The 17,170-nt window shown below is 42.5% G+C and overlaps 1 protein-coding gene across 8 annotated transcripts in view; it reads right to left on the bottom strand.

Moving 5' to 3' along the window:
* The window catches only part of PSPC1 (paraspeckle component 1), a 60,790-nt gene that overhangs the window by 36,502 nt on the left and 7,118 nt on the right, over positions 1-17,170 (bottom strand). For 7 of the 8 annotated variants that reach the window (XR_005557698.1, XR_005557701.1, XR_005557702.1 and 4 more), the window contains exons 3-6: positions 12,810-12,905; positions 11,791-11,987; positions 10,079-10,163; positions 7,862-7,967 (exon numbers count right to left, since the gene is read on the bottom strand). Coding sequence is in view for 2 of the 8 variants with exons in the window: in XM_039351497.1 (XP_039207431.1) it covers positions 7,862-7,967; positions 10,079-10,163; positions 11,791-11,987; positions 12,810-12,905 (484 nt within the window). In the remaining 6 variants the exon portion in view is untranslated. Of the gene's footprint in view, positions 1-5,641; positions 6,494-7,861; positions 7,968-10,078; positions 10,164-11,790; positions 11,988-12,809; positions 12,906-17,170 lie in introns of those variants that run through there. The other variant, XM_039351498.1, reaches the window with a different exon arrangement.

The raw sequence follows: 17,170 nt of genomic DNA, 5'->3' as shown, positions 1-17,170 counted from the left end.
TGATTCTAGCCAATCAGCTGGTCTCCAGCTGAAGCGGCAAATTTAAAAGGACAAAGCTGTGCTGGCCGCGTGGTCCAAGATGGCGACCACAAGCACAAGACAGATGCACAGAGGAGTCCTTGGGGTTGAAGCTCAGCTGTCGAGCATCCTCTGGTCTGAATCCAAGCCTGCTGCTGATTCTGCCGATCAGCTGGCCTTCAGCTGAAACGGCAAGTTTCAAACGGCAAGGTTTTGCCGGCTGCGTGGTCCAAAATGGTGGGCGCGCACCAAAAACGGAACACAAAAGGGTCCTTGGGTCCGAGGCTTCATTGACGAGCTTCCTCTGACCGCCTGGATTATATCTATCACCTCCGCCGAATAAGATTCCCTAGTCAGGGTGCAGCGTTCAAGTGCCAGGCGGTCAATTGAAGCCATTGGGGGTCTGGATGTTGAAGATCCCCCTGCATCAACCGTATTCGGTAGTCTGGAATCCGCTATGGGTCTGAGGCTGAAAGGCTCACCAGGTCTGCAAACCATGGTCTTCTGGGCCAGTGAGGAGCTATAAAGATCAATTCCGCCTGTTCCTCCAGGATCTTCCTGATAACAGTTGGAAGCAGAGGCAGTGGGGGGAAAGCGTACAACAGGCCTTGCAGCCACCGGCTGCAGAGCATCCGCTCCCTCTGCTCCCCGGGAGGGGAACCAAGAAAAGAATCTGGGCAGCTGGGTGTTCCCCAGCGAGGCAAACAGGTCCATGATCGGATGGCCAAATCTGTTCGAGATCTCCCTGAAAACATCTGGATGTACTGTAACATCCACTCTGAATGATCCACTATCGACCTGCTGAGGAAGTCTGCCTGCCTGTTTGCCTCTCCCAAGATATGCTCGGCCCTGATGGAGAGGTGTTTCTCTGCCCAGGAGCTCAATGCTCGAGCCTCTATCAAGAGGGACTTGGACGGGGTACCCCCCTGCCGATTCATGTGAGCTTTTGCAGCCACGTTGTCCGTCAGGACCAGCACGTTGCCCCCGATTGCTGTGTGAAACTGTTTGAGAGCTAGATGGATTGCTCTAAGCTCCAGCCAATTTATCTGCGATGGTCTGGGAGGATAGGGATGTGTAGGTATGCCTCCTTTAGATCTATTGAAGTCAGTAGATCCCCCCATCTTATGCTGGTTAAGATGGAATGTAATGTCTGCATTTTGAACCTCTGGTATTGAAGGTGGAGGTTCAGTCCCTTGAGATCGAGGATTGTCCTCCATCCCCCTGAAGATTTTGGGACTACAAACAGAATGGAGTAATACCCCAGTCCCGCCTGATTCAGGGGGACCTCCTCTATAGCCTTGATGGTAAGTGTTGGATGGCGTCTTCCACGAGCCCTCTTTTTATAGAGTTTCTCATGGCTGGGCAAGACAAGAAATGATCTACTGGCATGGATTTGAACTCCAGGGACAGGTCTTCTCTGATGGTGCGCAGAACCCAGGAGTCTGTAGTCATGTTTTCCCATTGGCGGATAAAGAGAGTAAGTCTGCCGCCAATGGGGGGAGTCCCCTCTGAGTCACTTGGTGAGATGGAAGGGGCGACCCCCTCTGCCACAAAAGGAATGTTTGTTTTGGGGTTAGTACTGCGTTCTGTCCCTATAGCTTGTCCTGTCAAAGGAGCACTCATTCTTAGGGTCTGGGGGTTGGTATGGTTGTGCAGACTCCATCGCGGACCCAGTCCAAAAGGACTGTCGACGACTGTAAGGGAAGAAACATCTGTTAGTTCTCCTTGCCAAATGAGAAATAACCTTTTGTTTTTGTTTGTTTTCGATGAGATATGGCGTTAGGAACTCCCCAAATAATCTGCCACCCGTGAAGGGGGCAGTGGCCGCCCGCCACTTATGTTTGCTCTCAGTCCTCCAGTTTTTGAGCCATAAAAGCCTCCTAGCGACTACGCTGGAAGCCATTGCTCGGGCTGAGTGCTTGGCCGAATACAGGGAGACATCCGCCATATACTTGGATGTGGCTATAAGCTTAGTTAAATCCTGATGGATTCTGACCTCTTCCAACGGAATCCTGTCCTTCAACTGACGAAGCCAGGTAATTGAAATCCTGGCAAAGAAAGAAGTGGCAGTTGCCGCCTTTGCGGCCCATGCAGATGCCAAATGGACCTTGCATAAGGCCATTTCAGATTTTTTATCTTCCGCCTTAAGGGCGTCTGAGACATCTGCTGGGAGACTGGCAGTCGAAAAAAGTGGAGCCAGTGACTCATCTACTTTTGGTATCTCCAATAAATCTGCCAAATTGTTAGCCACGTCCACTATCTTGCGCTCAGCCATTCCCTGGGTCGGTTGAGCAGCTGGTGACTCCCAATACCCCTGAATATTTTTGAGGAATAATAGGGGACAGGGAATTTGTAGGTGTTCGTCTACAGGCACAGCGAACAGGGGATTAGTGTCCTGATCAGAGGAAGGCTGAGGGGTTGGAACCGGATGGGAGGAAAGCTTGCCCGCTGCACAGGCTCTGCGCAGCAATGAAGGGAATAGCAAAGCATTAAAGAGCTCCGCCATGAGCTGAGATTCATGAGTAGGTTCCTCACAATCCGACCAACCGTCCCTACCTCCCTCATAGTCCAAAACGTTGGAAGAATCGGATTCAGGAGAATGGGATGGGGAAACCATACCTGACCGATCCAGTGGAGGTTGTGCAGAGGTGGTCGGTGCAGAAGACCCCGGAATGGGAGATGCCTGCTGTTGACCCGCTGACGCCATGGCTTGGAACACAGCCTGCAATATCCACACTTGGAGCTGGTTGGAGAAGGACTGCTCTAGCGGAGGCCGTAACCCCGCAGCAGTTGGTGTGATGGCAGCGGTGGGTGCTGTTGACGGGCTGGGCAAATCAAGGTCCTCACCAAACAGACATGGTCCTCCCTGACCAAAGGTCTGAGTCGAGACCTGCTGATGCACATTCTCAGGTGACCAAGCTCTCGATGTAGACGGTAGAGGCGCCCCCGTGTCAGGTGATGTGGAGGTTGACAGTGTATGACCTCTTTCAGTAGACAAGCGTTGGGCCCGGGAGAATAGCTTCTCCAGGGCTCTGTGTGTTTGGTCGACCTGCCTATCGCTTGCCTTGCCAGCCTTCCTGTCGTACTTCAATTTGGCTTTGGCCTTACCTCTAGGCGCCTCGGGTGCCGGCTCAACTTGGACGGAGGTGTTGTCTGTGTCCAAAGTCTGTGGCTCAGTGGTTTCTGCCATATCCATCGAGATGCAACCCAGAGGTGACTCTGGGACTGACTCGTTCTGCAAGGGACGTCAGGAGCCCCCCTGAAGTGGGACTGACTTCACGTGGATTAGTGTGAGTCGGCCCACTGGCTAACCTGGACTCACGCTTGGTGCTGAAGAGCTCGTCACCCGGCAATGTACCTGAGATCCAAGTTGGTGATGAAATCACACGTGTCCCACAATAGTGGCGATGGTCAGGATCTTGAAGCAACAGAGTGGCAGATATAGGCAATATAGCAAGCAGGGCCTGAAGGAACCGTTGCTTCTGCAATGATTCCACACTGTTGTTCATAATAGATGTCTTCAATAAGAAAGATAGATTATGAAACACTTAAGCTCAATGATAAAGTGAATACAGGTAATGCAAAGGCATATGAAAGTTCTATGTAACTATATCAGTGAAACTATGCAGAACAAATATATAACTGCAGCAAGTTGTTTAAACAATCTCACAAAATGGCGTCCTAGACTGGTGTGAAATAGGCATTTCCCTGTGGAAATGTGCCTCAAAATGGCTGACGCCCTGAACTCCGGTGAGGAAGGAAGGGGGAAGGGGGAGGAGGAAAATTGAGATTTTTAAGGCAGTCAAAGGGTAACAGAAGGTAAGGAAGCAAATTTCGAGGCTTTTCTTCAATGAAGAGATCGGTTTTGCAAATCGCACCTAACAGTTGTTAGGCACGAAAACAGCTCACTGCTGAAAACAAAGCTTCCTTCACTTCACCTTCAGCCGGAGAGCAAAGGAAAAGACCGGGCAAAATTCCCCCCGTCGCTAGCTCCAAGCAATCCACTCAGCTGTGCTTCAGCCAGAAAAAAACTTCAGCGAAAGCTGAGGTCCGCGGATTCAAAATGGCGGCCGCTATAGGAATCCCTGATCGAGCCTGGTCAGAGAAGCCACGAGGCCTCAAAATGGCGGCCACCAGCCAGAACACACACGCGCTTGCTGGAGGGGTGTGAATACTCAATCACCCTCAAACTACGATGAAGGGAAACCCCCCCCCCCACTTCTATTAGATAAAAGTTTTGGAAAACTCAGCAACTGCTGAATTCAGGGAAGGGTAACCACCACCACCCCAGTCCTGGAGAGGAGTACTACTCTAACCCTGAAGGGAAAGGGGAAAAGGGAAAGGGATTCAGATCTCCCAGAGAAGGGAATAAACTCCACTAATTCTCCCAATCACAGAAGAATCCACCAATGGATTAATAACATCTAGTCTGACCTGCTCCAAACGAACTGAGAGTCAAGTTATCACGTCCTCATGGGCGAAAGACCAAGATGAAACTGGGAGGTCCCAGACAAAGAGGAGGTGTGACAACTTGGTCTGATTGGGCAGGAAGACTGAAATAACCCATTGGTGGATTCTTCAGTCATCATGCTGGAGAAAAGAGGGGCAAACTGCATGGTTTAAATAGATGGCGGTCGCGATCAGCGCATCAAACGTGACCGCTGCTCAGCTGTTCAATTCTCAGCTGTCCGGCCCTCAGCTGCTTGGTGAGGGCCTGCATTCCCTACCAGGAACGCTGAGCCCAGGGTTTTAATTTTTAAAGAGTTTCAAATTAAATTAAATAAATTAAAATTTGATTAAATTTAGTCCTGATCTGTTGAAATCGGAGACAGATACTGAATAATTCTGTAGAATTGTTGTTTACCAAACCCAATATATTTCTGTCAGCTATATTTTTTTTATTTTGAAATGCATAGAACATTAACCAAAGAAAAACTAAAAGAATAAAGTTGCTTTTCAGTATCTGTTTTTACAAGCTCAGAAACTATTGATTGTAACAAAACATTTGTCTTCAAATATGAGCTCTGTCATATAACACAGACATGTTGTGACCTTGGCTATAACAGCCAAAACAAACATATGGCAAGTAATGTAGGGAATGTCTCTGAATATGTATATGAACCACTATAAAAAAAACCTATTGTTTATAATGTAATGATTGTACATTAGTAGGAACTAGTATATGCAATCTAAGTTAAACTAAAAAGAAGAAACAAGTTCATTGGTCTAGTAGGATATTATTTTTTTGTGAGGAATGAAGGCACGTTAACATCTGACCAGCAGATGTAGAGTTACTATATTGGTATATTTTCCCTGCCTAAGAGATACAAACTCCAGTTGCTAATGCATGAAGTTAAGGAACAATACGTTTAAAAAAATATTTGTAATGTTCCCAAACTATGGAATAGCATGAACAATTGAAATAGGAAAAAGCAGTTGTATGTTAGAAGTTGCAAATGACAAGGCAAATATTCTCAAGACTCATAACAAAGTAGCTGAAATTTGACATATGGCCAGACAAAATAGACAAGCTTTAGATTGAGAAATTATGAAACTAAAGATAGGTCATGTAACTGATTTAATTAGCTGGGTAGTTGAAATAATTATTTCTATACTCATTTATGGAATTCATTTATTTAGTTTAACCAGCCCATTTATACAACTGCCCATTTTGCAAAAAGTGAGTCTACATAGCTTACAAGCAAAATAACAATTAAGACCATATCACAATATAAAAAACATCAGAAATAAGTAACAAAAATTAAAAAATAAAAACATAAAGGAAAAAAAACCCAAGATACTGGGAGGACAACCATCATTTAGCCTCATTCATTTTTAAGGCTCGCTGTAGAATCCCCAGACTTGATGGAAAAACCACATTTTTCAAGGCTTTTCAGAAGGTAAGAAAGATGGAGCTAACCTCACCTTAGAGAGAATGCTGCTCTAAAGAGAAATGGCATGACTCCTGGGTCCCACTAGATGGAAGTCCTTAAGACAGGGGTCCCAAAGCCCTGGTCTGTGGAGCACTACCGGGCCGCGGCATGCCAGCAACTGGGCCGCACAAACAAGCAAAGCCCACCCACAGGATGCAGGCAGCACTCAAAACCACGCTCCCCTCTGGTCCACAGAAAAACATCTCTCCAGGTAACCGATCTCTGGTGCCCAAAAGGTTGGGGACCTCTGCCTTAAGAGACAGGACCTGGAGTATACCTCTTCTGCTGGATCTGATAGGGCAGGAAGATGTAATTGGGAAGAGATGGACCCCCAAATAATCTGGCCCATGCCGTACAGGGCTTTAAAGGTCAAAAAGAACACCCTGAACAGCTCCCAGAAGCAAACTGGCAACCAATGCAGCTCACAGATCAGAGGTGTAATGTGTGCCATCCTAGAAGCACATATATAACTGTCCATGCAGCCATATTCTGCACCAGTTGAAACTTCCAGATGCCCTTCAAGGGCAGCCCCATGTAGAACTCTGAAACCAAAGATCAGAGGACAATCACCAGAGATAAAAGTAACAGTTAGATGGCCGAGACTATAGTTCTAATAGATTCTACCTATTATATCCAAAAACCCATAACAATTTGCACAGCTACTGGTTCTAGTATGTATCTCAGCAATTTACAATGTAATTCCTGAAAATTAAGCAGTCACATAGCTAATATTGGTTATACAGTGGTATCTCAGTACTTGTCATTAATTGGTTCCAAGAGGTGCGACAAGTATTAAAAATGATAAGTACCAAACAAACCATGTGACCCTTTGTTTCGGCAGGGAAAGACTTTCTGTCTGTCCCTTTTTTTACGTCAGTGATCTTCCCAGCATGGGCAATTTCCTATCCGCCCTTAGAGACTGTCCCCCGCTTCCTTTTGCAGCAACCTTCCCGGCATGGGCAACATCCTGTCTGTTCTCCATGGCCATCCCCCCCTTCCTATTACAGCATATCAAGTACCAAACAAACGAGTACTGGAACAACATTTTCACGTCAAAATGTGTCGAGTACCAAATTTGGCAAGTTTTGAAGCAGTCAAGTACAGAGATAACACTATGGTAAGAGCTCTAGGAAACCATTTATTTCACAGGGATTCACAATGTACGCTTATGAGCTGATTTTGAATCTTTGTATTGCTGGTGTAGGAGGAAAAGGCTTTCCCTTAAACAAATTTCTGTTCCTCAATGTTTCTCCAGTCATCTCAATTACAGCCTCTACCCTAGTACTTGTTATTTCCACTATTCTGGACAGAATTTGGTGGAGCAATACACCTCCCATACATATATCTATAAATTTCTCTAAGGAACTTCTCTGCGAAAACACCCACAATGAAAAGATCACCTTTTTAGGAACCACGCCTGGTTCTGATTAATCTCCTACTTATCTGGTTTCCATTAAACATTTATCAAGACCTTCCTGATATATGTTACTTCAGGTAGATGGCTGCTAGATGGCACATATTTTCAAGAGTTATTTATGTCATTTAAACAATGACATCATTATGCAAATGAAATCTACATTAAAGTCACATGTGTAATTATATCATTGTTGTAATGTCATCATATAAATACCAATACACTGAAAGAAATAATATGCAAATGACTGTGCAAAAAATGCAAATTGTCATGACAAATTCTCAATAACTCTCCTCTCTCCAAATTAGTCCACTGAATCAAGATTTTAATCTACCTTTAAAATATGGGCACTCTTTCTATTTTGGAAAATTGTAAGATGAGCTATAAAGATTTTACAGATTGTACAAAATTACAATACAAAAAAAAGACTTAGAAATATAATTTTGTTTTAAATTGAATTAATATCACATTAATTGGGATAAAGAGTTCTACTTACAGTATCCATAAAATTCGGCTTGAAACCTTCTTGCTGTCTCCTCAGTTCCTCCTGTTCTCTCTGGCGCATCATCTCTTCTTCACGTCTCCTATGTTCTTCTTCATGCCTAGATGTCACATATAAAATACGACTTTCTAAAATTTTTGCCACATATTTTCATGGAAAAATACTTTCTTTCCCAATGTCACACATTATGTTCAGCCTTACTAGTTATTCTTTTTCAGTTGTTTTTTTCACTGTAGTTTGACATGTCCTGCATCAGAGTGATCTTTAGTACATGTCTTAAAGAACCTATATCACAGGTCGGCAACCCATAGCTCCAGAGCTGCCTCAGCCACCATGTGCAGTCTGGAAAAAAAAAAGTGGGACTAAAAAAGTTCAACCAATCAATTCAAACTTCTCACAAAGTTTGAATTGATTGGTTGAACTTCTTTGGTTTCTGGGACTGCCCACAAACCTCTTTCCTTCTTCAGATTGCATGTGGTGGCAGCGAAGGAAGAGCTGGGAGGATTGCTGGAAAGGTGGTAGAACCTGGGTAAGGAGCCGCGGGTGGCCAGTCTCGGGATGCCTCTTCCCTGCCCGGCGGGTCTCCCCTCGCCCTGCTGCCGCCTGTTAGTCGGGGGGGGTGTCGCCGGGGGTCTTGGTATCTTCCCCTCTCTGCCCACGCCTTTCGGCTGTCTCCCGGGCAGCGGATCTCCACGGCCTCTTTCGAGAGATTCCCTCGTGGCGCCTGCCCAGCCCTTTCCCTACCTGCTGTGTGGCGCCTCTTGGCCGTCCTCCCGCCGCCACCGGTTGCGCTGAGTGAGGCCGGAGAGGTGGCGATAACCGGGCAGACGTGCCCCTTCGCCGTCCTTCCCCTACCGCTGTCGCTGCTGGTCGCACTGAGCGAGGCCAGAGAGGCAGTGGCGACCGGGCAGCCGAGCCCCTTCGCCATCCTCCCACTGCCACCGCTGCCGCGGAGCTCTCCACCACCCAGCCCCACCTCGGCTTCATTTGTGGCACCTTCCTCGGCTGCTTTTGGGGAGCCGCTGCCGCCCTCAGTGCTGCAGGAGGAGACCTTGGGCTGTGAGGCCAGTGGTGGGTCAAGACCCCCCTCATCCCCGCAGTGGCACTCCCTGTTGCCGGCCCAGCTGCCCATGGTGCACCCGTGCTGCAGGGAGAGCAGCATCCCCTTGGCGCCCTCTTGCGATGGCGAAATAGCCAATGCAGTGGGGGCAGCGGACAGCGGGGACATCACTCCCTGGGAAGCCGAGCCAGCCACGCATCTCCCCAGACTGGGCAGCAGTCCCGGCTGGGGCGGTGTCCAGCGGGGGCATCGCTCCCTGGGAAGCCAAGTCAGCCACGTGTCTCCCGAGGCTGGGCTGGACGGGCGAACAGGCAGCCGCGTCCCTTCACCTTCCTCCAAAAGAAAAAAGTCTCAGAGAGGGAGAGCGCAGGGTGGGGGGAGAGCAGTCTTTTCCGAGGAGAGGAGAAGCCAGGACAGCAGAGCTGCCCATACTTTAAAATTTTAACATGTATGGGAGAGGAGGATACACCACAGTGCAAGGGCATTGTAGGGAAGGTGGGGGGAGGGGGGAGAAGAGGGATGGAAAGAAAGAAAACTTAGGAAGTATTTTCACTTTCTTGATGTGTATCACAATAAAAGTGCAATAAAAACTTATTCTGTAGTATGATAAAATACAATTAGAATTATCACTATTTATTAATTTATCATATTTATGTAACAGTCCATCTCAGATTTGTGACTTTATATTAAAATTATATTTTGATTTTATTAAAAAATTACCACTGCAACAATAAAAACTAATACAAACTAAAAAAAGAAAAGAAAAAGAAAAACTAGGTGAAGGAAGAAAAAAATAAGTAAAGAAAAAAAAGCATATAAATAAATTACTTCCTCCTTCGTCACAAGTATAAACAATTTTAATTCATCACCTTCTCTTAAAATACAAATTATTTCTTCTTCTAAAATACCATCTCTTATTTAGAAACATATCCTTAAAGCCTCATCATTTAACCTGCCATTTCTTACCCAGAAGTCTGATTTTAAAAAAGGTTTCATTGGCATTGTATCATCAATTCATTTAGTAAATTGAAAATGGAGATATCTTCCTCTGAAGTTTTTCAGAGAAGAATTCAGAAGCAATGTCAAACTGTGAAGTTTAAAAAGTTACACACTGAGCTGCTTAATCCAATATTTAAAAACCTATGGACTACCTTAATTGTATATGCTTTCTTTTCTGTAGCTCCTGGTTTCGAAGTTCTTCTAAACGTCTCAATTCTTCCTGACGCCTCATAAGATCTGGAAAAAGTTAAAACAGCTATAGTAACTATTGTTCTGACACAAATAGTATAAATATCCTCACCAAAATAAGCATAAACATCAACAAACAAGCATAAATAATTTGACCTCTTTGAAACAGATTATCAGTAAGAAAAATTTAAAGAACTAGAAACAATGGATTTTTAATCATAGATCACATAAATATTAAGTTGAAGCCTTTTTCTCAGTTTTTGGACATATTTTCTGGGACCCGGAATGCTTCACCAAGGTACAGAAACTATTGAAGGCTAAACCAAACTCTGTCTTTAAGCGAACCACAATGTACCTGAACTTTCACAGCAAAGAGACAAAAATGTGAAAAGGGATGTGTTAAAGACTGAAATTTGTTATCCCTAACACAAAAAAATAATTTAAATTGATAGGACATTTTGGTAAGGCCACACTTGGAATACTGCATCCAGTTTTGGTCACCACGATGCAAAAAAGATGTTGAGACTCTAGAAAGAGTACAGAGAAGAGCAACAAAGATGATTAGGGGACTGGAGGCTAAAACATACAAGGAACGGTTGCTAGAATTGGGTATGTCTAGTTTAACGAAGAGAAGGACAAGGGGGGACATGATAGCAGTATTCCAATATCTCAGGGGCTGCCATAAAGAAGAGGGAATTAAGCTATTTTCCAAAGCACCTGAAGGCAGGACAAGAAGCAACGGGTGGAAACTAATCAAGGAGAGAAGCAACCTAGAACTAAGGAGAAACTTCTGACAGTGAGAACAATTAATCAGTGGAACAACCTGCCTCCAGAAGCAGTAAATGCTCCAACACTGGAAGTTTTTAAGAAGAGACTGGACAGCCATTTGTCCGAAATGGTGTAGGGTTTCCTGCCCGAGCAGAGGGTTGGACTAGATGACCTCCAAGGTCCCTTCCAACTTTACTAATATGAACATAAGAAGCAGTTCTGTTCAAATCAATACTGCAGATGGAAAAATCTGAATTGCTGCTCAGTTATAACTCAAATTTTATATTCTGTACACCACTTCATTTATCATACATCATACATTACTTCAAATGTTAATATCCAACTTTAAGAAATATGACTATTACTTAGAATTAAAGTAATATCAAAAAAATGTTGAAAGAACAACAAACAGTTTAATTAGTGAACTGTAGGAAATTGTGGCTTTTCCCTATTTGTTCAGTAAGTCAATTTTTTTGGTTTTTTTGTCTGCATCATACAAAAATCTCAATATATTAATAGTTCTGTACTTAATACAGTGCAAATGACTGTCTATCTTACTGGCTCAAATAACCAAATGAAGTAGGCTTTGGAGAAAGTTCTTCCTCTACAAAGAAAAACATTTATGTTCAGAAAACCAGCAATCAACTCTCATGCACTGATTGTGTTTGAAAGAGCTTATCTGAATTAGGTCACTATCAAAGGCCAGATATTTGTATTTCAAATATACAGACCATGAGTCACAGGTCCCTCACTATTGATATACTGTGTGTGTGTATGTGTGTGTATACATACATGTGTCCATGTGTGTTATTATTTTGAATTGTATTAAATGTGTTAATCCAAATAATCAGACTATTTCCAATATTCTTCAGCCCACATGATTAAAGCAATAATTTATGAAGAATACCTTGTCTCATCAACATTAACTGATGCTCATGTCGAGCTGCTTCCATTTCTGCCTCTAGCTTCTCCTTAGCTTCTCTAATATTTCTATCAACTTGTTCCCGCTGTTGTTTTTCCATTTCATCAAGAGCTTTCCATCGTGAAGCATATTCAAATTCAAATGTTCCAGGTTGGGCAAAACGTGGGGGCTGTTCTCTTTCCCTAAGAGAAGACACATTTTACTTTAATGCGGTCATTTGATAAATATAACAGCAAATTTGCCTGCAAATTTTCCAATTCATTTCTTCAAGGCTTCTTCTGTATGGATTCTTAAATAATGGTGTTACTGATTTTATTGCCTATGGCTAATTTAGTGCCAAAGAAACTAAAGCTTGTCTGCTTAAGTACAAAGACTGGGATAATGTGTAAAATTTAAAGTGGAAAGTGGGAAGCATGAAAATCTTTATTCCACTAGCAGCATAAACATTTTTTTCTTCAGAGCTCTTCAAATGAGCAAGTCTGGAAACATAAAGGAAGAGCAATCATTCCTACTATCTGCTACCCAAAGAAATAATCCCCAATGGGCTCAACTGATACTACTGGTACGAAATACTGACATGGGCAGGGAAGGTTGCAGAAAATTTACTTTGCTGTGTGCTTTATTTCTGAGCAGCAGATCGCATAGGAAAATGCTTTTCATCTTGCTAAAATTACATTCCGAAACTTGCTTATTTCTTTATACTGCTTCTATCCTTTCCTTTCCCTATGAAATGGCAAGGTATCTCAGAAAATTTATAACAGAAAACAGATCTAAACTCTACAAGTTTCATTGCTTTTCTGACACAATTATACTTTTTCAATCATGGTAAGTCTTGTTCTGTTTGTTATATAATATACAACCAACCCATTTTAAGAAATTTTAAGCTCTAATTTTATCATGGTACATTGTACAAGATTTGTTTTAATGAGAATTTTGATTAAGATGCTATTTCTTTATTACTTCTTTTTTATTTCTAATATTCTGTTTTAGAAGTGGGTACTTACTTATGATACTGTTGTGTTTTTTGCATTAATTTCTCAGGCAAACCATCTTCATTATCAAATTGTTCCATAGGTTCAACAAGAACAGGTCTAGGTGTTCTTAAAACAAGTAATATATACACACTGTTAATGAGGAATATGTAAACTCAAACTCACACTGCCAATCTACTATTCAAACAGCAGGCGTGAACTAAGATCTGCATATGGGAGATACAGATACTCCTCGACTTACAACCACAACTGAGCCCAAAATTTCTGTTGTTAAGTGAATCATTGCAGTTGTTAAGTTAGTAACATGGCTGTTAAATGAATCTGGCTTTCCCACTGACTTTGCTTGTCAGAAGGTCGCAAAAGGTGTTCACATGACCTGGGACACTTCAACCATCATAAACATGAGTCACTTGCCAAGCATCTGAATTTTGATCACGTGACCTTGGGGATGCTGCAACAGTCATAGGTATGAAAAATAGTTGTAAGTCACTTTTTTCAGTGCGGTTGTAACTTTGAATAATCACTAAATGAACTGTTGTAAGTTGAGGACTATCTGTACATGCTAGATTTAAGTTGTTGATAATATGGGACAGTAGTAGCGAACCTATGGCACACGTGCCAGAGGCAGCATTCGGAGCCCTCTCTGTGGGCACGCATGCCGTTGCCCCAGCCCCCTCCCCCCAGATACCCCTCATCACCAGCAGCCCCCCCGGAGGAGAGTCACCCCTGGGCGTGGCCTGCACAGAGCAACGCAGCCAAGGACATAGCCGCCCTCGCACCCCAGAGTGTGCAGGTGATGCTGCGGGGTGTGGGCGGAGGACGTGGCTGCCACGGCGCTACAGGGCTGCCTCGGCAATCTGCTGCGGTGGGCCATGGAGGCAGTGCATGGTCCTGCAGGCAGGTGGGGCAGGGGTTGGGTGGGGGTGGAGCAGGCAGGGCGGGAAGCGGAGCAGGGGTGGGGGGCGTTATTTGGGCACTCGGTCCCTAAAAGTTTCGCCATCACTGACATAGGATGACTTTAAAAAAACTTTATTTTATTTTGACTTGAGGCATCATTCTTGTCAACAAAAGATGGGTCCAAAGTGGTAAGATTAATTCCACTCTTCTGATCAAAAAGGATCCTGACATTTGAAATCTAGTGAAATAAACCAAAGCTCTTCATTTCTCCAACTTCAACTGAGAAATTTTTTCCAAAGAAAAGCTGCACAGATAAACACAGATAAGCAAAAACTTGCTGTTATGTGGTAAGGAAAATTTTAAAAAAACCTATACAGGATATAGGAAATTAGTTTGACTTGCTGATTTCCTAATCATTTTCTTACTATTCAGAAGTACACTTTTAACTTAGCTGATCAAACCCAGACTGCTGCCCTATGAATATCTACATATGAAAACCCATTGCCAGTGCTTTGAAGGTTGCTGATTTAACAAAGAAACAGAATTGTTGTTCTGTGACCCACTTGCTTATGGAAGATTGAGTTATGGGAGACAAATATCACCCTTCTAAAATTCTAAAATGTTTGTGCACATTAAACTTGTATCAAATATATTCCATGGGATGACTGGGATATAGCAAAAAACCTGCTTGTTCATCTCCTACCCCTTGTGAAATTTGAAAATGCCCTTGACCATAATAAGGAAGAGGTAAAACCATAGAACCACTATTTCTTCCTTCATTGAGAAGGCTCCTAGGTTCCCTAGTTCTACTTGAGACCACAAATGTTAAGAAAGATCATCTTTCAAATGAAGCAGCTTTCAAGAATTTGCCTAATATGTTCAAAGTATGTGATAGTTAAGTGCTGGTCGCATGAAGGCATAGTGTGTGATTGAGAGAAACAGCACACTAGTGCTGAGGAAATACCACTTATAACTACAATTGAGCTCAGAATTTTGGTTGCAAGTCATGGCAGTTGTTAAATCAAGTTAACATGTATACAACAGCCATTAAATGAATCACCATTGTCATTAAGCATATCATGTGGGCTGTAAATCCTAATCCAACTTATCCAATAGGCATTTTTTTACTAAAAAATTGCAGAATGCAAAAACCGGTTGTAAATGAGATCCAGCTGCTAAATGCCCAAAATGCGTAATTTTTGAGTCCATCCTAAATTCAATCATTAAGCCTCTTTTGTATACTCAATAAAAAGATATTAGCCAAGCCATTCTTTTGGTTTATCATTTGTATTTTCACTTCCATTCTTTTGGCTGTCACTTATATTTCACTTTCTCTATTTTGTAAGCCCCCTTTTTAATCCAATATTTCTGATTCCACTATTTCTGCATCAAGCAAGATTTGTTCCATATTCCTTAACATCCTTAGAAGCAGACATTGTTGCCAATATCATTATTGTATTATTGTTGTTGATATTATGGCTACTAATTTCTGGCCCCATTCTTCAAAGTGTTCCTTAATATTTAAAACATTATAGTATTTTGTTATCTTTTTTAGAAATCCCAACCTAATCAAAACCAAATGCAAAGGTTTTTTTTTTGCCTAGAATCTTTACTTTTATTTTTCAATTTAAATCATAATGTCTCTAATGTGTCATGACTTACAGCAGACAAAATAACTTTGGTACCCACTAAATCTGTTTATTTTATATAGTAAGTTCCAAAATCTTGTAGGAAAAGTTTCAATATTCCAAATTTATTGAATCCATAATTCATTTATAATTTTCTTGGTTCAAATTGTTATTTAGCCTTTTTCCATTTATTTCAAATTTTTTTAATTTATTTTTTTTCCTTTATACAGAAATGAAGATACACTCACCAGATAGTTTGTCATTCTGAAGATCTCTAAAAGCTTTAAAATGGTTAAATAATTCACAAAAGTGACTAGAATCAAGATTAGTGAACTTGGTTTTCCCTAAAAGGCCCTGTCAGTTTTGAGTTTCATTAATTCCTTCATCTCCCAGGACTTAAGCCCATAGGAGATTGTTGTCCTATGGTCCTCTTCTAAAGAGCAGAAATTTGGAGTAAATGTGGGCAATCTCCATCTCTTCTTTGTTCAGAGAGGTTCGAAAGAGGTTCTGTGGTTATCTTCACACAGCAGCGTTTATTCATTTATTTAATTTTTATCCTACCCTTATTTTTACAAATAACTCAAGGCAGCAAACATACTTAATACGCCTTCCTTCTCCTATTTACCACACAACAATAACACTGTGAGGTGGATTAGGCTGAGAGAGACTGGCCCAAGGCTATCCAGCTATTTTTCATGGCTAAGGTGACACTTGACTTCAAGTGACTTGAACTCATGGGTCCTTCTTTCTAACCTTAACCATTAGACGAAACTCTCACTTTTAGCTCTCCATGCCTCCACCAGAAGTGGAAAATATAGGCTTCCTGAAATGGAACTCCATTTGGTCTATAGTAATATTCCCAAGAAAGTGACCTCTCTGCATATTGCTAGCTTTTAGACCATTAGCCAAAGAAATCTAAGTGGTTCAGAATTACACTGCCACTGTTTGTCTTTTATCCTGCCCCAGCTCTTTCGGACATATCAAGTCATTTGTAGATTTTCACTTCCGGTTCCGGTTCATGGCGTCACTAGTCACACAGGGAGATGTCTCTCCTCGGCGGTTAGTTTTCCCTCCGTCGGTGGACCCTTATATAGGTCCAAAGTTGACCTGGAGGGCGCGACTTCCGTCGAGGAGGCTGCTGTCCGGCTGCAGAGGAGCGGTGGCTCCTCCAGCTGTCCGGATGATCTCCGAGGGCCGACGGAGAAGAAGATCGGCCAGTAAAATGGCCAATCGCCCTGCCTCTTCAGACCATAAGTCAGACAACATCTAAGCTTTGAGTGCCCCCCTGGTGAATCCGGGTGAGAATTTTTTCTTGTAACCATCTCTTTTCTACTTTTTTTGTTTGGATACCTGTAAGAGCTTTTGGAATTATTTCCCTGGCTTGGAAAGGCGGCTTCTGCTTTTTGGGAGGGAAGAAAGGCGTTTTATAAATATTGAAAAAGACTATATTTTACCTTTATATATATTTTATTTGGATACTAAAAAGGAAAAAAAGATGGAAAAGGTTTTCTCTCTCCTCTCTTTTTAAGAACTGTATTATTTTTTTCATATATATTATACTTCAAAAGATAGAAAAAAGGATTGATTTTTGGAAAAGACTTTTTTAACTCACTGAGAGCATCTAGTGGTGAAAGTTTAATATTGCAACTTCTGCTTATTTTCCTACTGAATTTCAAAACACTTTTGAAGGAAAGATAAGCTGTGCAACTGTGGAAGCTGTCGGGGTGGATGTTGTTTGCATTAAATATAGCCTCCACAAAAAAGAAAACGAGATCTTCTTTTAAGCATTAGTATTAAAATGGAGAAATTTCAGCTACAACTGAACTGTGCACTTATATTGGAAAATAT

This window comes from Crotalus tigris, unplaced genomic scaffold (genome assembly GCF_016545835.1).
Source record: "Crotalus tigris isolate CLP2741 ecotype Arizona unplaced genomic scaffold, ASM1654583v1 scf7180000018371.15429387391:27106975, whole genome shotgun sequence".
NCBI classification, from domain to species: Eukaryota; Metazoa; Chordata; class Lepidosauria; order Squamata; family Viperidae; genus Crotalus; species Crotalus tigris.
Note: the sequence above shows the minus strand (reverse complement) of the source record. Positions and strands in the feature narration are given on the sequence as shown.